Below are 21,974 nucleotides of genomic sequence, written 5' to 3'. Positions count from 1 at the left end.
TTTGCAAAGAAATGACAAAGGGAGTAACATTCCTTTTTTAAGGAAATGCACTACAGCATATACAAAGTCATCTTCAAATACGGTAATGGTCATTTCCATGTCCTTGTAAATGAAGGTTACTGCATCTGCACAATTGTGGATGCCCATTTTGCATAGATCATACCGACAAACTTGCGTTGGGAACAATGTGGGTAACAGCATTACTATAAGGAGATGATTGTCTCTTTCATTTAAGTGCTTCCAGCATTTTTCATGATGCTCAATGGAAACAGGCACTCTGAGCAGAAATCCAGTCCAAATGATTCATACTCACTTTTTCACTCCTAAATGAAAGTGCACAAGGCAGAGAATCTATATTTGACGTCATAATCTCCAAAAATAGTTCACATTCCGAGAGATCAAAATACGTAACTGCAATGTGGGAAATAGACGTATGCTAAGGAATTTTTGTTTTGTAATGATGACTGCTGTTTATTGTATATTGTTAAAAATCACACAACACTAGGTTTGAATCTAAGAGGTTTATTTGGAAGTACAAGCTTTCAGAGCGTTGTCCCCCGGATGAAGGAGCGGCGCTCCGAAAGCTAGTGCTTCCAGGTAAACCTGTTGGACTATAACCTAGCGTTGTGTGATTTTTCACCTTGTCCACCCAGGTCCAACACTGGCACCTCCACATCATATCTTACGTTGAACTTTAAAAATTGTAAATCAAAACATTTTTAGGGTGAGAGGAGAGAGATTTTAAAAAGATATGACAGGCAAATGTTTTACACAGAGGGTGGTTTGCGTGTGGAATGAGCTGCCTGAGGAAGTAATGGATGCAGGTACAATTACAACATTTAAAAGACATATGAATTGATACATGAATAGGAAAGGTTTGGAAGGACATGGACCAGGAGCAAGCAGGTGGGACTAGTTTAGCTTGGGGCTATGATTGTACTGATGAAGGGCTTTTGCCCGAAACGTCGATTTTCCTGCTCCTCAGATACTGCCTGACCTGCTGTGCTTTTCCAGCACCACTCTAATCTAGACCCTGATAGCCAGCATCTGCAGTCCTCACTTTTGCCTCTTATCAGCACGGACTAGTTGGATTGAAGGGTCTTTCCGTGCTATATGACTATGGCTATGACTCCCGAGTTCAAGAAGGGAAGCAGGCTCAGCAATATAGATGAGGAGAAATCTCTTCACCCAGAGAGCGGTGAGTCTGGGCAATTCACTACCACAAAATGGCTGAGGCCAAAACATTGTGTTTTCAAGATGGAGCATCCCCCTCCCAGGAGTGCCTACTCAACTGTAGTGCCTACTGTACTCCCTGTATACCTATGACAATGTCGTCAAATACAAGACTAATGCCATTTACAAGTTTACTGATGACACCACCATAATTGGTCGAATTTCAGATGGCAACAAAACAGACTACAGACGGGAGGTGGAAGACCTGCTATGTAAGAATCCTACGCATTGACTACAGTTCAGCCTTCAACACTATTATCCCTTCGAAACTGATTACTAAACTTAGTGATCTCAAACTAAGCCCCACTCTCTGCAACTGGATCCTCACTTTCCTGACACATAGGCCACAATCAGTGAAGATTGGGAACAATATTTCATCCTCATTAACACTCAACACTGGAGCCCCCCAGGGCTGTGTACTCAGCCCCTTACTGTACTCACTGTATACCCACGACTGCATCACCCAATACCAGATGAGTGCCATGTACAAGTTCACTGATGACACCACCATAGTCAGTCGAATCTCAGATGGCAACAAAACAGATTACAGACGGGAGGTGGAGGACCTGGAAAAATGGTGCACTGAGAACAACCTCGCTCTCAATGCTGGCAAAACCAAGGAATCCATTATTGACTTTCAGCGAGATGTTACTCATGTCCCCCTACACATTAACAGCACAGAGGTGGAACGTGTGGAGAGTGTCAAGCTCCTGGGAGTGGTCATCCACAACAAGCTTTCTTGGACTCTTCATGTGGACGCACTGGTTACAAAGACCCAACGTCTCTTCTTCCTCAAGCAGCTGAGGAAATTTGGCATGATGGCAAATACCCTTCCCAACATTTATACATGCGCCATCGAGAGCATTCTGTCTGGGTGTATCACTACCTGGTATGGCAACTGTACCACTCAAGATCGGAGACGTTACAGAGAGTGGTGAACTCAGCCCGGACAATCACAAAGGCCAACCTCCCATCTATAGAGTCCATCTACCAGGCCCACTGTCAAGGAAATGTTTTTCCTGGCAATGTTTTTCTATAACCTCTACCATCGGGGAGAAGGTACAGAACCCTGAACACACGCACCAGCCGGTTTCACAACAGTTTGTTAGAACTGATGTTCGAATACTGAATGGACTCACAAACTCTTAACATTCACCTGTACCTGTGTTTTTGTTTTTGCCGCTTTTTGCCTATTATTTACTATCTATGCTACTTAACTCTGTGATCTGCCTGTATTGCTCGCAAGACAAAGCTTTTCACTGTGCCTCAGTACATGTGACAATAAATTCAATTAAATTTAATTCAGTTCCGATAGATGTAGCTGTTGTGGCTATAGGGGCTTAGTGTGAGAGTGGGATGAGGGGATTGAGTTCGATGATCATCTATGATCATATTGAATGGTGGAGTAGGCTTGAGGGGCTGAATGGCCTACACCTGCTCCTATATTCTATGAAGCTCTTTGTTTCTATATGATATACTGCCTATTTAAAATTTGCAATAAAATAAACTTTCCTTTTTAAAAATCAGAGATCAAGTAATTCGATTACTTCCAAAAACCGAACAACAAGTTGACGCATTAAAGAGTTTCCATGAACTGGTCAAGGTAAGAATTAATCTTTAAGGTAAATGTCAATAAATGCTGAAGAGGAGGGAATCTTTCAATATGTGTATGGAGCTTCTGTCACAGATTTGAGTAATCAACTAAGAGACAACTCTGATCAGGCTGCATGTCAATAAAAATAAACTTGTGCGCATAATATATTTTAGAAAGTTCAACAAAAAAAGGTGAAACATGTTTATCCATAATCTATTGTGATGTTTACAGGGAATTGAGACCAAATGTTGAGTTGAGAATGAGCAGCATAGTGTCTCAGTGGTTAGCAGTGTTGCCTCACAGCGCCCAGGGACTTGGGTCTGATTCCAGCCTCGGGCAACTGTCCGTGTGGAGTTTGCACGTCTTCCCTGCGTCTGTGTGGGTTTCCTCCCACAATCCGAGGATGTGCAAGTTAGGTGAATTGGCCATGGGAAATGAGGGGTTACAGGGATGGGGTGGGTCTGTGTGGGATGCACTTTGAAGGGTCAATGTAGATTTGATGGCCTGAATGACCTGCTTCCACATGGTAGGGATTCTATACCGATTAAAGCAGGGCAAACTGACAGGAAATAATAGGGGCAGGGTGTAGTTGTACTTTAGTTCCTCCTTCTTGAAGTCATAAGTTCTGCTTTTGCATTTAAATGTTTTGTCTATTTTTTTTATTACTGGTGAATATCTAATGGCTGAGATTTTGTGGTACTGTCAGACTATGAAGGGGCTGGTGATTGAGAGTAATATTTCAGCAGAGAGAATTCAGTGGAGAAAAAGCATAGAGGAGGGAGTCAGGGTAACAGAAAACAGAGACCCCGGGTGTCGAAAGATAAAGATGGGAGAAAGTAAGGGGAAACAGATCAAAACATAAAATATAGGAGTGGTACACCTCCAAGTTCTTCGAGGAGAAAGTGAGGCCTGCAGATGCTGGAGATCAGAGCTGAAAATGTGTTGCTGGAAAAGCGCAGCAGGTCAGGCAGCATCCAAGGAGCAGGAGATTCGACGTTTCAGGCATGAGCCGAAACGTCGATTCTCCTGCTCCTTAGATGCTGCCTGACCTGCTGCGCTTTTCCAGCAACACATTTTCAACACCTCCAAGTTCTGTCACTCCAGGGCACAAGCACCACAGTTACCAATAGCACTTGGTGGATTCATAAATTCACACTGAGCAGAAAAGGCCCTTTAGCCCATTGAGTTTGCACCATCATAAATACTGCTAAAAGCACGCTAACCCCAATTCCCCCCCACTTGTCCCATATCCTTGAATCTTATGATACATGGAGGAGGAAGAGTTATGTCTCCACCCAGCCACATCAGTCCTGGGAAAGAAATAATTAGCTGAATGGGACTAATATTGACTGCAACAGACATTTCAAACTTAGGTCGAAAGGTAAGAAGAATTGTGGGGCCATAGATGCAAGGGTAAGCTATCTGAAGGTGGTGTTAAGAAATGTCCATGTTTTTTGTATATATAATTTGAAAATTCAATTTAAAATAAATTTGAAATTCCTTGTGCAATATCTTCCTGGTCTTTTTTACTTACCTTCACTAACATGTCTGCCATGACTGCAGGTTCAAAGACTAAAGCAGCTTCATAACAACACAGATTAGCTCAAACCTATAACTACAGGTAGGGCTCTTGTCGTGCAATGGCATTTTCCTTGCCTCTGAACAAGGGGCCCAGATTTAAGTCCCACTTACTCTGGAGTTGTGTAATAACATCACAGAATAGTTTTACTCAAAACTACTGATAAATGCATTCAGGTTTCCCAGATTTTTTGTTTGAATCCTGCCTTTTAACTACCTTAACAGTTAGGGACCACATGCTGAGCATCTGATTAGAATAAGGGCAGCCAGATATTCTTAAAGTATTGTTGCTAAAATTATTCAATCTGTGCATGGAACAGATATTCAAAAAATTAGATGCACATCCGGAGGTAAAAATTAGAGTCAAAACCTGTACAATCTGAAGACGCCGTACAGAATGTCATGAATCGTGTAAAATATAGGAATTCAGAAATGGAATGCCCAAAGGACAGCAACAATGTTTTTTAGAAGGAATGCATCCTTTGGCAGAATCTTCTAAGAGTTTGAATGACATAGGCTATGGCAATGTCATTCAAATGAGTGGCAGAGTCAGATGGAAGGGCAGTTTCTTCTTGTTGTTAGCAGGCCTCAGTCAGACAGGACAATAATCTTTATTCAGAGAGACACCAGCTCAGTAAGTCAAAGGGCAGCTTATGATAGCAGTCCAGGGGCTTGGATATGGTTAGTCAGAGACAAGAAGCTGGAATCCAAGGTAGACAAGCAGGAGGCTGGAAGAACACCACAAACCAGGCAGCATCAGGAGGTGGATACATCAGGACTGAAGAAGGGTTACACCCGAAACATTGAACTGCCAAGTTACCAGCATGTATCTGGCAACACTGCATTTTAATTATTAGTGATCTGACCATACCTTCAACTTGCTGGAAAAAAACAACAAAATTTGTGAACTCGCTGAAATAATTGACTTGGGCCAAGGGGGAATGTGGAAGATATGCTTGTGGACAATGGCATAATAATCTTTTATCTTTCTTTGTTCTAAATTTAGTTGGCTTAATATCTCTCCTCATTCCTGATGAAGGGCTCTGGCCTGAAATGTCGAATTTCCTGTTCCTTGGATGCTGCCTAACCTGCTGTGCTTTAACCAGCAACACATTTTCAGTTAATATCATATCTGTTTGGTCATTATCTGTTATTTTGCTGTTCCTTTTGTTTCTGGGTGAGGAGTGGTTACTGCTTTGATGTAAAGATTTATGAGGTTGAGATATGGGGAGGGGTTGGGGAGAGGGTGTCCATTATTAACTTTCTCGAGTGTAAATAAAATGGGATTTTTCCATTGCCTGGATGTGGGGTGCGACCTTAACTGGAAGGCGCCAGGACAGCTGTAAGGTTGGGAGTGAATGCCCCTTATGGGCGAAGGGGGAGATTCCTAGCCATTTGTGGTTGATGTATTTGTTCGTTTAAGTTAGGAGTAGTGGTTAGTTGTTTAGTTTTAGTAGCATTTGTAGGAATAATTTTTAGATTTAATAAAGTCTGTGTCTTTTCCACTTGCCATACATTGAGTAGGTTCCTTCCTCACGGGGGACCGTGGGCTGTAGTGTGCGGTCATGGCTAGCAATTTATTCAGGTGGTGCACCTGAAATATAAATGGGAGTCATTCCTCTATTAAAGGGAAAAAGGTGTTTTCAAACCTTAAGAAGGAAAGGGTCAACATCGTTCTGCTGCAAGAGATACATTTAACCGGTAGGGAACATCTGAAGTTTCAGCAGGGAGCATGTGATCGGATAGTCTTCTCCTCCTTCAACTCCAAAAGCAGGGGAGTGGCCATACTGGTACGAAGGAACCTCCCATTTCAGGTGATGGGTCAAATCAAGGATGAGCATGGACGGTTTATCATTCTCAAGGCTCTGTTGTAATGGAGAAAAGTATGGCATCCTGAATGTTTACTGTCTCCCCGCACATCCTCTCAAATTTTTAGTTGACGCAGTCTCTAAATTAATGGCTCTTGGGGTGCGCCACACAATTGTAGGAGACCTTAATCGTCTCATGGACCTTGGGGGAGATAGGATGCCAAGGGGTCTGTTGGGTACACCTCGGCAGTCTGGGCAGCTAGTGGACTTGTGTGAGGAGTTGGGGCTAGTGGGTGTGTGGAGTTATCTTCACCGCAATGGGAGGAATTTTCCCTTTGACTCCAACCCACACAAATGCCACCCAAGAATTGATACGTTCTTTGTTCCGTCAGTTTGTTTGGACTTGATGTTGACCAGCAGGATTGGGAACATAACTACTTCGGACCATGCAGCATAATACTTGGATGTTAAGAGCACGGGTAGTGGAGCAGACGTACAGCACTGGCACATGGATTCACTTCTGTGTAGGATGGTAATTTTGTCCAGTATATTACAAAAGGATTCAGAGCCTTCTAGGACATCAATCAGAGTATGGCCAGTAATCCTTCAGCGCTTTGGGAGACCACCAAGGCGTATTTAAGGCGTCTGATTATTTCATATTCAGCAACTAGAAGGAGGCAGAGAGGGGAGCAGCAGCAGATGACTGAGGCCTGGCTGAAGGCAGCTGAGTCGGCATATTATAACCAACCATATTATAGTCAACCACCTATGGTTATATTACAACGGGTCACGGCTCTCCGGGCTGCTCTAGACTCAGTGCTCACACAAGCAGCAAAGAGAAGGGTCTCCTTTGCATAGCAAAGGCTATTTGAACATGGGAATAAGCCAGGTGGATAGCGGGCTTACCTGGCAAGGAAGAAAAGTGCTCTGCAGTCCATTGTGTCCATTAGGGAGAGAACTGGCAACACCACTTGAGAGCTGAAAAAGATTAATGCCAGATTTCGGGAATTCTATGCAGAGTTATACTGGCCGGACGGCTGTGGGGATGGAGTTGTGAGAATGGAATTCCATTTCAAAAACCGGGACCTCCCCAGTATAAATGCAGATCAGGCCCCCCTTTTAGATGCACCTCTGACAGTACAGGAAGTGCAAGAGGCTGTGAGGCAGCTCCAAGATGGCAATGCAGCCGATCCAGATGAGTTCCCGAGTGAGTTTTATAAGGAGTTTATACTAATGTTAGCTGAACTACTTCTGGGGATGTCTCGTCATTCGTATAGTCAGGACTGCCTTCCGCCCTCTCTTAGGAAGACCAATATCTCTCTTATTTTAAAGAAAGGGAAAGACCCCGAGAATTGGGCGTCGTACAGACCCATCTTGTTGTTGAATGTAGGCTTCAAAATTTTATCAAGGGTGCTGGCTCTGAGGTTGGAAAAGGTGCTGCCCGTTGTTATAGAAAAGAACCAGACGGGGTTTATCAAGGGCTGCAGCTCTTCCAATAATATCAGGAGGGTACTGAACATAGTGCAAGTATTTCTGGAGAGAGTGATTCCAGGTTTGGTGGTCTCCCTGGATACAGAAAAGGTGTTTGATCGGTTGGAGTGGACGTATCTCTTTGGTGTTCTAGATCCCTTTGGTCTTGGGGGGTGTTTTGCTAGATGGGTTGCAGTGTGATATAGAGACCCCAAGGCAGTGCTTGTCATGAATGGTGTCAAATCAAATAATTTTAATGTGGGGAGAGGCAGCCGACAGGAAAGTCCTCTCTCGCTGCTGCTGTTTACCTTGGCAATTGAGCCATTGGCAGAGGCCATCTGAAAGGACCCTGAAATAATGGCGCCAAAGCTGGGTGTTGGGGATCGTAAAATTACTCTTTATGCGGATGATGTACCTCTGCTTCTGGTGAACCCGGGGAGGTCTGTACCCCCCCGTTTATACAAAAACTTCAATTATTTGGCAGTTTTTCGGGATACAGGATAAATTTTACAAAGTCGGAAGTCATGTCCGTGGGAGGTTTGGTGGAAGTGCCGGAACTGGAGGGGGGAGCACACTTTCCTTTTCGGTGGTCGCAGAAAAGTTTTCTCTACCTGGGAATTTTTATTACCCCTGCCTTCTGGAACTAACTTTGTGCAATTGTTTGAGAGGATAAAGCAGGACTTGAAATGGTGGGAGGGACTGCCAATGTTGTGGCTAGGCCACATCGCTCTGATTAAAATGAATGTTCTCCCTCAGCTATTCTATCCTATCAGGATGCTCCCATTGCGGTTACCCAGACAGCTGCTACGGTGGTTTGCCGGTTGGTTTGGATTCTTTATTTGGTGCCGTAGGCATCCCCTAATTAAATTTACCAAGCTGCAACTTCCACAGGGTATGGTCTGAAGAGATACCAAATAAGCACCCTGCTGTCATATATGGGTGACAGGGTGCGGAATGACTTGAGGTCAATATGGTTTAAGGTTTAGGCCTCACAGACAAGGTGGTCCCTCGTCAATTTACTGTTTATGGACAGGATGAGATCCATGGCTGAGTGTTGTGAAAGTCCAAATGTCTTAAACATGGGGAAAGCATGGAGGATAATGCAGCAGGGTGAGGGCAATTTGCTCAAGACCTCACCGTTCACCCCATTAATGGGAGCCCCAGGATTTAGGCCAGGGTCAATGGATTCCAGCTTCAAAGCACAGGAGGGTAAGGGAGTCTCCTGTTTGGGAGATTTATTCAAGGGAGAGGTCTTGATGTCTTTCAACCAACTTAGTCAGAAATACAGGATTCCTAATAGGGACCTTTTCCGATAATTCCAGGTTAGGGATTATAAACAGAAGAAGGCCACACTCTTGGCGCAGTTCTACAAGTCAGACATAGAGAGAAGAGTCTCTGATGTGGGGACGCTCTCTTGATCAGTACCATACATCATTTGCAGAGAGGTAATGCCTTGGGGGATGTGGAGGGACTCCATGGGACCTGGAATCAGGAGCTAGGGGAAGAAATTTTGTTGGACACATGGGAGAAAATCTCAATATGCAATAAAACACAAAATATGCAATGGAAGATTCTTCACAGCGCCCCCCCATTTGGCACCAGAGAGGTGCGCAAAGTTGAAGAATGGGTCTTTTCCAGGATGCCCCAAATGTAAAATTAGCATAGATACCCTTACACATTGCCTTTGGTCCTGCTACAAGATTCGTGGATACTGGGGTGCTATCGTGAATGAGCTGGAGAAGACCCTGGGAATTGAAGTTAAAGCAGACCCGATATTCCTTCTTTTGGGACTGCTGAATCTGCCCTCCCTGGGTGAGCACGGGAAGAGGTTATTTAACATTCTTACACACTGTGCAAGGAAGAACATCCTAGTGAATTAGATATTAGAAAAAACCCAGGTCTTATGGGGTGGTGCAGACTTGTGATGGAGTATGTCCCCCAAGATTATCTGGCAAGAATGGTGAATGGAGCAATTTTATAAGACATGGCAGCCCTTTTTAAGTTACATAGACACGGATCTATCGGCGATACTGATTAGGACCTTTATATAGCCAAGAGAGCTGTATATGGTGGTCCGGGGACCGCGGGGGAAGGAGGTGTAGTAAATATGGGTATAATAACTATTCCTCCCATGGATGGGAGCTTTGGTGGAGGTGTGCCAAGTTGAGTAATGTAATGTAATTTAACTCGGTTGTAATTTGATTTAATTCTATTTATTTAATTCAAGTTTATTTTAATTTGAGTTAAATTAAGTAAATATTAAACGATTGTATCCTGTAGAGTAGGTTGTTTATTGTTAACTTGACTGTAATATAACACTGTGACACCATTTCTGTATTTCTGTATCTTTTCAATTAAAAAAAAGAGAGGGAGTGGATGACACAGCTGTGAGGTTTGGTGCAGTTAGAGAAGTGTCCCAAGTGAGTGAGTTAGCAGTGTGGAGAGTACATGGTGTTCGTGGTGTTGTGGGTTGGAGTGCATAAGTGAATATGTTGCAGGCGACAGTGACAGTAAGAGCATGTGAGCCTTGATAGGAGGTCGATACAATAGCAAAGATAGAGTGAGTGTGAGGTAGCAGGGAGGCGATGGTGGACAGAATGCTGGCTTCTTATTTTTATCATACAGTGATGTGCATTCCTCCAAATGGTGAGGAATGTTTTAACCCCAGTGACAATCCTGGGTCAGGCTGTGCCCTCGAGTGCCCTTGAGTGCTAGTCTCTCCTACTAGGGGAAACATCTCCAAATCCATTCTATCCAGGTCTATCAATATTCGGCAAGGTTTCAACCAAATCCCCTCTCATCCTTCTAAGCTCCATTGAATGTCCTCAACCCTTGTAAACCTCCTCTGGACCCCTTCCAACACCATATCTGCCCTTCCTTAGATATGGACCCAAAACTACTCACAATATTCCAAATGCACTCTGACCAGAGCCTTGGATGACCTCAGCAGTACATCCTTGCTCTTGTGTTCCAGCCCTCTTGAAACATATGCTAACATTGTGTTTGGTTTCCTTAACTGCCAGTAGTATTTCATGCCAACTAAACCTGCATGCCACCCTGAACAGAATCCTGAACTAAAACCCCCAAGTCCCTTAGTGCTTCAGATTTCCAAAGCTTTTCCCCATTAAGAAAATATTCTATATATAATGTCTATTCTTCCTCCCAAAGTACATAACCTCACACTTTCCCACAACACTGCCCCATATTTGTGATACACAATGTTTCATTGTAACCTGTTTCCGCTATTGCTCCACTTGAATACTTGTACAACCTTGAAGCCCTTTGAAAGTTTAGTGCACATAACCATCCAACAGTAGGTCACAACTGCAGTTTACATTGAACTGGTAACACTGCTATTTTAAACATATGTTAAGAAACGCTTTGCCAGGCAGTTTGTAGTATATTTGCTCCATAGGACAACATGGGCTAAGAAGGTCCACAATTTTTTAATCTTGTTGTTTTTTTCTCTGGATCCTCTTCCAGACCAGCTTAGCGTTTCGTTTTTGCTTCAAGCTTCCAACTCCCACCCAGTCAGCCTCCCAGAGGTCAGTGTCAATGGCCTCCCAGAGGTCAGTGTCAATGGCCTCTCAGAGGTCACAGTCAACGGGCTCCCAGAGGTCAGTGTCAATGGCCTCCCAGAGGTCAGTGTCAACGGCCTCTCAGAGGTCACAGTCAACGGGCTCCCAGAGGTCAGTGTCAATGGCCTCCCAGTGGTCAGTATCAATGGCCTCCCAGAGGCCAGTGTCAATGGCCTCCCAGAGGTCACAGTCAACAGGCTCCCAGAGGTCAGTGTCAATGGCCTCCCAGAGGTCAGCGTCAATGCCCACCATTGTCATTTATGCAGTGGTTCATGAAGGCAACTGACCCACTTTCTGCTGGGTAATTAGAGATAGACAATAAATATTGGCTTAGCCTTTGTAGCATTAAATTACTGCAGGTGCTAGAGTCTGTACTGAAAACAACAAATGCTGAAGATCAGGCAGCATCCATGTAAAGAGAGCAAGCTAACGTTTCAAGTCCAGATCACTCTTCATCTTTTTTGATTTCGGTAACTTTAAAGATTTCCAGCTCACTTATTTTGATAGCTGGTAATAAAAATGTTAATGCCTTAGCAACTATAAAACTGAACTCAGCCCAACATACTCATCAGTGATGCACGCTAACCCTGAATTATCCCAGGTACTTACCTGCCACCAAACATCCTCAAACAAATTCTTCTTGTGCCTTCCTGAGCTGCCAATCACTCAAATTGGTGTCCTCACACGCACATACCATCATGTTCCACTCCCCCAGTGCCACCTCACTCACTTCCCCCCTCCCCACTACATTGTCTACTCACATGCCTACCTTCTTCCAGCCCAATGCCCATTTTCTCACATTCACCATGCATGCTCCCACACCTGCCCTGCTGCCCTCTCATGCCAGTTGCTCTCTGCCCTCCTGGGTTTCCTCCACTGCCAAATCAAAGCCACCTGCCTTTTGGAGGAAGAACATTTCATCTTCAGCCTTGAAACCCTTCAACCACACGTCGTCACCATCAATATCACTAGTTCCCAAATCTTCCCTCCACCCACCACGTCCCAGATCCAACCTTCCAACTCAGCACTGCCCTTTTGACCTGTCCTACCTGTCCATCTTCCTTTCCAACTATCTGCTCTACCCTCCTCACTGACTTATCACAATTACATCCTACCTGCATTCGCCTATCGTCTTCCCAGCTACCTTTCCCCCAACCCCACCCCAGCCCTCTATTTATCTCTCAGTCTCCTTCCCCCTCTACATTCTTGATGAAGGACTCATGCCTGAAAGATTGACCCTCTTGCTCCTTAGATGCTGCCTGACCTGCTTTGCTTTTCCAATGCCACACTTTTCAACTCTGATTCTCCAGCATCTGCAGTCCTCACTTTCTCCTTTCTGCCCAACTGTCTCCCTTCACTATCTCTGCCCCCTAAGATGCACCAGCTCCCTCCATGTGCAGACATGCCTCGGTCCCTCAGTCAACACGTCAAAGTGGTTTTGGAGTGTGTGAGTCCCAGAGTATATCAGGTAGTGTTGTACAAAGGGTGCGTGCCTTGGTCTCCAATAACGATCCTGTGCTGTGATCCCAGAGCAGTTGCAAACTATATTCCTGACAAGGCCCACTTTTGAAATCTTGGCCAGAAATGTGCGGCTCTAGGGCTAAGTGGAATAGCAATCTGATAAAAGTTATTCCTTGGTGCCCTTCAGAAGAGTCATTCCGTTGTATCTGTGAAAGGAGTCAGTTAAAGACCATCATGGTGTAATCCTCCTTGGCCTAATGGACAATATTCCAGTTTGATTCGGCTATTGCACATTTTCCCCTATAATATTGTTGAGACCTTTTCTCCTACTTGATTATAAGTTGGGTTATGTTGGGTTGGGTTCAGTTTTACAGTTTCTCAGATATTAACATTTTTATTGCCAGCTATCAAAATAATTGAGCTGGAACTCTTTAAAGCTATCGAAACCAAAAAAGATGAAGAGTCATCTAGAAATCTCAAATCCAGAAACTGGGAAAAGCTCCATTGACTGTCAGTCAGCCCTTGGAAGTGCATGAGAATTGTATTTCATTGTCTTTTTCTGGACAAGGGACGGCACGGTGGCTCAGTGGTTGTTGCTGCTGCCTCACAGTACCAGGGACCGGGCTCGATTCCAGCCTCAGGTCCCTGTCTGTGTGAAGTTTGCACATTCTCCCTGTGTCTGCATGGGTTTCCTCCAGATGCTCCAGTTTCCTCCCACAAACCAAAATGAGGTGCAGGTCAAGTGAATTGGCTAGGCTAAATTGCCCATAGTGTTAGGTGCATTAGTCAGGGGTAAATATAAGGTAGGAGAATGGGTCTGGGTGGGTTACCCTTCGGAGGGTCAGTGTGGACTTGTTGGGCCAAAGGGCCTGTTTCCACACTGTAGGCAATAATCAATTCTAAAATATTTTAAAGTGCTTGTGTAACATGACAGTACAAACTTCTCTTTCTGTTGTGTAGCATAGTAACAGCAACCATTAGGTAATTAGGCCAGGACCTAATATCAATGTACTTTTTAATCATTGATATTTATATTTTTCAGAATCCTGTGGGACCAGTCTTAATTATCTTATTATGGTCATATTATTAAATCAATCTTATTATCTATCAGGTCCTGTCTTAAAATGAAGAATTCATTTCTCAAGGAACAGATAATTATGTTTTTGATTAATGATCACAAAGATAACGTTAGTTAACTTTTAAGTGATGACCTAGTAACCCGGGAACAAATTCATGTTGGAACACCAACCTGGGAGATTAATTTGAATTCAATAAAAATCTAATGATAAGCATTGACCATTATTATAAAATCCCAAATTGCTGTCCTTACCTGGTCTGGCCAACGTGTGACTCTAAACCCACAGCACTATGGCTGACTCTTAACTGCTCTCTGAAATGGCCTAGCATTCTAGTTGTCTCAACCACTAGAAAGAGAAAAAAAAGGAATGAACCACCTGGTATTAATTAAGGTACTGGAAAATAGCAAAATACATCCCCATCAAGCCTGCTAAATCCTCCTTGCTAACATCTAGGCGTCCGTACAAAAATTGGGAGTAGAGTCTCCAAAAGACTAGTCACAGACAGTGTCTCAGACAACACCATCACCAACAGAAGTGGTGACACAGTGACATACAGTTGTGAGAGTTCCCCTAGGAGTCCTTAACATTGATTCCTCACCCCATGAGTCCATAGCATCAAGACATAGAAAAGCAAATCATGCTGATTAACATCTCCTGCTCGCTTGACTGATAAATGAGTTCTAACTCGATGACAAACACCACTTGCAGTGAGGGTGGCATGAGTGGAGAATGTACACTGGGTGGGGGACTTGAATATCCTCACATCCTACCTACCAGTCTCCACATTCTCCATCATTTTTGCCATCTCCAGCATGATGCCACCATCAAACACATCGTCCTCTCCCCTCCACTGTCAGAATTCTTCAGGGACCATTCCTTCCATGATACCCTGGTCCATTCCTCCATCACTCCGATTGCCTCCTCACTCCCACACGCCAGCTTCCTGTGCAGTTATAGAAAGTTCAAGTACTAACCCATTCACCTCCCCTCCCTCACTGTCCAAGGCCCCAGTCACACCTTCCAGGCGAAGCCATGCTTCACTCATTACTCTTCCAATCAAGTTGACTGCCTTCACTGCTCACAATGCAATCTCCAAAACATTAACACCATCAAATGCAGACTGGGTGACCACTTTGTAGAACACCTTTCCTGCCTCTATACCATCTGCCTTCTTGCTCCTCTACTTCTCCTGCCTAAAGTATGAGAACAAACCTATTTCCCAACACCTTTGAGTTCTGGCAAAGAATCATACCAGACTCAAAATGTTAATGTTCTGTTCTCCCACAGACGCTACCAGACCTGCTGAGTTTCTGTAGTGTTCAAAGTGTTTATTATAAAAGTGTGTAACTGCTTCTAGATATCACCAAACTCCTTTTACTCTCCTTCAGCAACCCAGAAACATTTGTTGATTCTGCTTCCCAGAGAAGAAAACATTCAAACTGATGCTTAAACTGAATGAGCTCCCTTTTCACAACAGCAATATTTCACTGGGTTGTCTCTGTACCAGCTCTATTGTGCTGCTGGAAATAATGATCCACAACTCTGCCTTCTTAACGTCAGCTGGCTCCTTTCATTTCTGGGTAGCAGCAGTATTCATTTAATAAAAGGACAGGCTGAGATTGAATTTTAAAATGTAATCTTCTTTTCAGAAGATGAAATTATGAACTATCCAATCCCTGTTAATATTTGCACTTGCATGGATATATAAACATATGCAAAAATAAACCTTGCATTTTAACACAGAGTTCAGTTCTGTTTTTCATCACTTACTTCTTAAAACTGAGAGTTTCCAATAAACCTTGTCAACAAGATCAGAAATTAAAGTATGAAAGTAGGTGCGATACTTCACTGAGATTGAATATCTGCTGGGGGAAAAAGTTATATAATTCTTTTTGCTGTTTAAGATAAGATATTTTCAAATTGCCTTGCATGCATATTTAGTCAGAACCCCACAACACCAGGTTGTAGTCCAACAGGTTTATTCGAAATCACAAACTTTCGGAACACTGCTCCATCGTCAGGTGATGTGCACAGTGGCTTTGAATGTATCTCATTAATAGTCCATTGGTCACACTATTGTGATTGATAACTCCTGTTCGACCTGAAGTTACCATCACTGCCACTTTAGTTAAGGTAGATTTTAAAAAGCTAACACTGGAAAAGAAAGGAGTCTGACCAGTTAGGGAACAGAAATAGTGATTGGTATGTATATTGTAATGTACACATGGCCGCAGAAGTTAATGGATGGATCTTAAAGTGAAGCTTAATTTTCCCATGAATGTGATTCTTCTTAATTATCTGTTTATTTTCAAAGATGCTCATTTCATGCATTATTGGCATCCCTGAAGAAATTGCAATGTATTTATACATCACAAGAGTTGTTAAGTAACAGAGCAGCATTTTAAAACCAGAACCAAAATGCATAAACAATTACAGACTGTTTTCTGCTTGCAGGTGGATTTCTGGCAACCCAGCAGTATTCTTTCTGTTAAACCTGGAGTTCTCGTAGATATACATGTGCCCAGAAATTGGTCTGAAAAATTCTTTCAGTCACTTCTACAGGCTGGAATTGATTTTAAGTAAGTTTACATTTTATCTTTTAAATCTGCACATTCCTCTTTGGCACTTTTATTTCACTTCAACATTGCAAATGTTCTGGATCAGTGGTGCTGAAAGAGCACAGCAGTTCAGGCAGCATCCAAAGTGCAGCGAAATCGACGTTTCGGGCAAAAGCCCTTCGTCAGGAATACGTCCTGTCAATCAAATTTAGTAACGTAATGCTGGATAATTTTTTCTCAAGGATATGGATGTCCAAATTGCCTTTGAAGTGGGTGGCTTGTTACACATTTTCAGAGAGTAGATTCCTACACCACTCTGCAAGGAGGAGCATGAGCCTTGCATTGACTAATGTTGTGATTTAACTTAATCATTCATTGGATGTGGGAATTGCTAGCAGGACAGCATTTATTCTCCATCCAACTTTCTCTCTCCAGAAGGCGGTAGTGAGATAACTACTAAATCATTGTAGTACCTTGTGGTGGTGAAGGTCACTGGTATGGAAGGTGCTGGTAAAGAAGCCTTAGTGAGTTGTTGGCATACATTGTGAAGATTGTAAAGGTAAAGATGCCATAGTTTTACCAGGCCGTAGGACTTAGACAGAGAGAGAGAAGACTGATGGTGGCTTAATCTGAGGGTCAACACACATCAGGCAAGGGGAGTGGTTGAGAAAGAGAGTCCTCCACAATAACCAGTAATCAGTGGATACAGGAATCGAAATGAAGTTTTGGCATCACTCTGCATTTCATACCAGCTGTCCAGCCAACTGAGCTAACCAACACCCTTGTGAAGACTGTAGGCATTGCAAGCACAGTGTCTGGTGGTGCCAAGGGCAAATGTTTAAGGTGGTGAATGGGGTTACATTTAAGCAGATTACTTCATGGTAAGTGGTATTGGGTTTCTTGAGTGTTGTGGAGGGGTACTGGAGCAGGCAAGTGGAGACTAATCCATCACACTGCTGCCGTATTGTTATTTCATTCTGAAAAAGCAGTAATGTTATTATGTGCAATTATACCCAAGAATCCAGGATGTCATTAATGCACTACAGTTTTTGTACTGAACAAAAAATGATTCTACAATATGTGTTGAGAGCTGGAAAAATGATGGCAGCCCCCGTGTTTGGGATTGATATGAAGCCTTTGAGAGTGTGAGAGGTCGCATGTGAGTGATTGACTTTGACTGGATGGGAAACGTTGATTTCTAGATGGCAGGTGGAGATGCAGCGATGACGGTCACAGAGTGTTGTGGCCTGTCCAGCTCACAGTTGTGGTGGGTACTTATTGTAATACATTTGCATGATTTAAAATCTTTTTAAATGTCTGACTCTCACAATAAAACAAACAACACACAGAATCGTTGTGCACTCAGCTCTTATTTGATTAAAGATGGCATGCACCAGTCACCAGGAGATGGCAGCTTGTGTGGAGGCTTGGAGCAGGGAGGGGGCATCAGTGGTGAGGGTGGTGGGACGTGTGCAATGGGGTCAGGGGCATGGAAGTGGGAAGGGTCTGGAACTCTGGATGTGGTGTTAGTTGGTGGGGACAATCAGTCAGGTTAAGAAAATAAGAGAGATAAATTGTGCTGTTTGTGCCATTCTTATGTGAATCTGTTTCAGGGTGTTAAAGGGCTTGAGTTTGTCTGCAAGGTTAATTTATGATGAGAATGATCTCAAGATAATGACCTACACAACGTACAGCAGGGAGGGTGAGTAAGGGCTGAGAGTTCAGGCATGACCCACAGAATAGCGCTGGGCACTAACATGAACATTCAATGAACGCTTATAAATTTATTCACAGGATGTGGACATGCTAGTTAGACCAGTATTTATTGCCCAGGGGTGGGTCTGGAATCGGGTAAGGATGGCAGCTTTCTTCCCTGAAGAAGATTAATGAACCAGGTGGGTTTTTCCAACAATGGATCCATGGTCATCACTAGAATGTGAATTCCAGGTTTTTTTTTCTCTGTTGATTCTATCATCTGCCATGGCAGGATTTGAACCCAGGTCCACCAGAACATTACCTAGGTCTTTAGATTAACTGTCCAGCAATAATAAAATACCACCCCTTTCCTTCAAAAGTAAAGGAAATAGGCCTGATGCCCCTGTAACCATCAATAAGTTCCAACCATAAGGCATGCCAGAGGCAACCTACAGTGTCAATGAGTAACAATGGTGCACGTGTGAATAGAGTGAAATCGATATAATGTGATATATTTGTGCATGTAATTTAAATTTGGAAAAAGAATATACCTGCGGTACCTTTGTACTCTCAGACTGATATCAAGTCTTATGTTCATGACCATGGAGTTGGGTTGTTTGTTGTAATAATGCAGGGTCCTCCAGATTAACCCAGGCTGCTCTTTGCTAGTCTCCAAAGCATCATTCCCAGCTGATGGCAGGTTATGCCCGCTGCAAAGTCACCAGCACTTTGCAGCAGGATTTGAACCCAGGTCCACCAGAACATTACCTGGGTCTTTAGATTAACTGTCCAGCAATAATAAAATACCACCCCTTTCCTTCAAAAGTAAAGGGCGGCACGGTGGCACAGTGGTTAGCACTGCTGCCTCACAGCGCCTGTAGACCCGGGTTCAATTCCCGACTCAGGCGACTGACTGTGTGGAGTTTGCACGTTCTCCCCGTGTCTGCGTGGGTTTCCTCCGGGTGCTCCGGTTTCCTCCCACAGTCACAAAGATGTGCGGGTCAGGTGAATTGGCCATGCTAAATTGCCCGTAGTGTTAGGTAAGGGATAAATGTAGGGGTATGGGTGGGTTGCGCTTCGGCGGGTCGGTGTGGACTTGTTGGGCCGAAGGGCCTGTTTCCACACTGTAAGTCTAATCTAAAATAACTAATTAAAACACTTTGCATTTGGATTGTAACTGTGTGGGAACTGGGAAGAAAAGCAGCAGAGAGAAAATGCTACACTCTTCTCCTGCCATCAAGAACGGTATTTCACTGATAAAATTCCACCCTTTGTGTGTCAGCCTGTGATCATCTCAAATTTCTAGGAACTGCAACACAGAGCAGTTGTCATAAAGTACCTAGCTGTGAAGATAACGTCACATTATTAAATTGGAAAACTTTCATTTGGTCTCACTTTCCCTGGCACCATGAGTGCATCACAGAATTGTTGATGGATTATAGATTCTCAAGATTTCACTCCAGTATCTCCCCAACTTCACTTTTTTTAAAAACAGGAACAGAATTCCTCATCCAAGCCTGTGCTGCTGAAAAATTCAGCTCCACTTTAATAAAATGATGTGAGATTTCAGCTGTCACATCTCTCTAACTGCTTTCCCAATAATTACCAAAATCTAATCCCATGCATTTCTGTGATGTTGCATTATTCTAATTAGATAGAAGTTCTACATTCACAATAAGTTGTGCCGTAATAATAATATTCATCATTTTTCACAGGTAGATTTCCAGTAAGCAAAATGGTCGGCACGGTGGCTCAGTGGTTAACACTGCTGCCTCACAGCACCAGGGCCCTGGGCTCGACTCCAGCCTCGGGTGACCGTCTGTGTAGAATTTACATATTCTCCCTGTGTCTGCATGGGTTTCCTCCCACAGTCCAAGATGAGCAGGTTAGGCGAATTGGCCATGCTAAATTGCCCATAGTGTGCAGGGATGTGTAAGCTAGGTGCATTAGTCATGGGAAATGTAGAGCAGTAGGTAAGAGGAATGGATAAGGGTGAGATACTCTTCAGAGGGTCAGTGTGGACTTTTGGGCCAAATGGCCTATTTTCACACTGGAGGGATACTGCTACTATGAAATATAGGTCAGTAATTGTAACTTCAGTGATGGGGAAGCTCCTACACTTCATAAATCAAGAGATGTTATAAAAGGAACTGGTGAATGCGGGCACAGTTACAACATTTAAAAGACACTTAGTTAAGCACACAAATAGGAAAGATTTGAAGGGCCAGGTGCAGGCAGGTGTAACTGGTTTAGTTTGGGATTATGTTCATCATGGACTGGCTGGACTGAAGGGTCTGTTTCCGTGCTATATGACTCAATTACTCTATGTGTTAGTCGGTTAGGCAAATATGAATTAATTGAGGAACATCAGCATGATTACTTATGGGAAAATCCTGCTTAACTAACCTGCGAGGGTGTTTTCAAGAGGTAAGAGTGTTGATAGGTATAAGTGAACTTCAAAAAGTCATTTGATAGTGTGCTGCACAACAGACTTGAGTGACTCTTTAGAACATGGAATAAAACAGACAGCAGCAAAGTGGAAATGATATTGGCTGAGTGACAAGAAACTGTGTGTTGTAGTTGAAGGTTGTCTTTCAGATTGAATTACAGTCAGGTTCACATGTCAGTGTTAGGGGTCCTCCTGCTTTTCCTGATGTATACTAATGACCTAATCCTTCGTGTGGCAGAATACAATTTTGAAATTTGCAGGTGAGACAAAATTTGGAAGCCATGATGTGGAGATGCCAGTGCTGGACTGGGGTTGGACAAGGTTGAAAGTCACACAACACCAGATTATAGTCCAACAGGTTTATTTGAAAACCCAGGAGTCCTGCTCCTCTGTCAGGATGTATTGTGGACCCCACTTGATGTTTCCTGCCCATGAACCAATTCCCCAACTATGCCTCTCACCAAATCCATGTGATGTTGTTACAATGGGTGCCGTATAAAGTGCTCTTTAACATTAACTCCCTCAGATCCTTATTTTAACAAGGGCACTCTGAGCAGAGGTTATAGCCTCAAAAGAGATGGGTCATTAAAACATAACCTCAACAATCCAATACAGCACAGTGGCTCAGTGGTTAGCACTGCTGCCTTACAGCGCCAGGGACCTGGGTTTGATTCCCGCCTCAGGTGACTGTCTGTGTGGAGTTTGCACGTTCTCTATGTGTCTGCATGGGTGTGCTCCGGTTTCCTCCCACAGTCCAAAGATGTGCAGCTCAAGTAAGTTGCCCATACTAAACTGTCCATAGTGTTAGGTGCATTAGTCAGAGGGAAATAGTCTGGGTGGGTTACTCTTCAGAGGGTCAGGGTGGACTTGTTGGGCTGAATGGCCTGTTTCCACACTGTGGGGATTCTAATCTAAAAACATGGCAATCACCTTCTCCCATCTGAAATATTTAATTGTTTTTATGCCTCTGAGGTTTTTTTGCATGTTTCTCCCACCTGCCTCAGCAGTGCCATCTCTTGGTGCACTGCCAAGGCTCTAGGGCTGGAAATATTGGGGATACACTGGAGGTAGCTAATTAGGAGTCCACCTCAGGATCATCCTTGTTTCAGTGTCATTGTCATAAAGTGTGGGCTTGGACAGGGAACTCCATGGATTCTGCACATTAGAGTCACAAGAGCTGTGGGGATGTTCTGCCCAATGTGTAAGAAGGGAAAATGCATTGAAACTGTATGTAGTATGGAGAGTAAGGGGAGAAAGTGAGAATATGTGGAACATATATTTCCAAACATATGGAAATGACTGACTGGTCTATTCAACCCTGTCTCACATTGGGGATGCTATATACATCGTAATATATCCAGATCCAATCCACCTGAAACCATATAAACTCCAGGGTGAAAAGAGGGGAAAATTAAATTAAAAGTCAAGGCCAGTCATGGAATAGGTAAATGAAAAATGTTTCTAATTAAGC

General features: G+C 43.5%; 1 protein-coding gene across 1 annotated transcript in view; it reads left to right on the top strand.

Moving 5' to 3' along the window:
- The first annotated feature begins 1,119 nt into the window (after nucleotides 1–1,119).
- The window catches only part of cpa6 (carboxypeptidase A6), a 63,756-nt gene continuing 42,901 nt past the window's right edge, over nucleotides 1,120–21,974 (top strand). The window contains exons 1-3 of the mRNA XM_060823974.1: nucleotides 1,120–1,198; nucleotides 2,763–2,836; nucleotides 16,256–16,380. Of these exons, the coding sequence (XP_060679957.1) occupies nucleotides 1,120–1,198; nucleotides 2,763–2,836; nucleotides 16,256–16,380 (278 nt within the window). The remainder of the gene's footprint in view (nucleotides 1,199–2,762; nucleotides 2,837–16,255; nucleotides 16,381–21,974) is intronic.

The sequence above is a fragment of the Hemiscyllium ocellatum genome, chromosome 4, assembly GCF_020745735.1.
Source record: "Hemiscyllium ocellatum isolate sHemOce1 chromosome 4, sHemOce1.pat.X.cur, whole genome shotgun sequence".
Classification (NCBI taxonomy): Eukaryota; Metazoa; Chordata; class Chondrichthyes; order Orectolobiformes; family Hemiscylliidae; genus Hemiscyllium; species Hemiscyllium ocellatum.
This window is presented reverse-complemented; position numbering and strand designations above follow the sequence as displayed.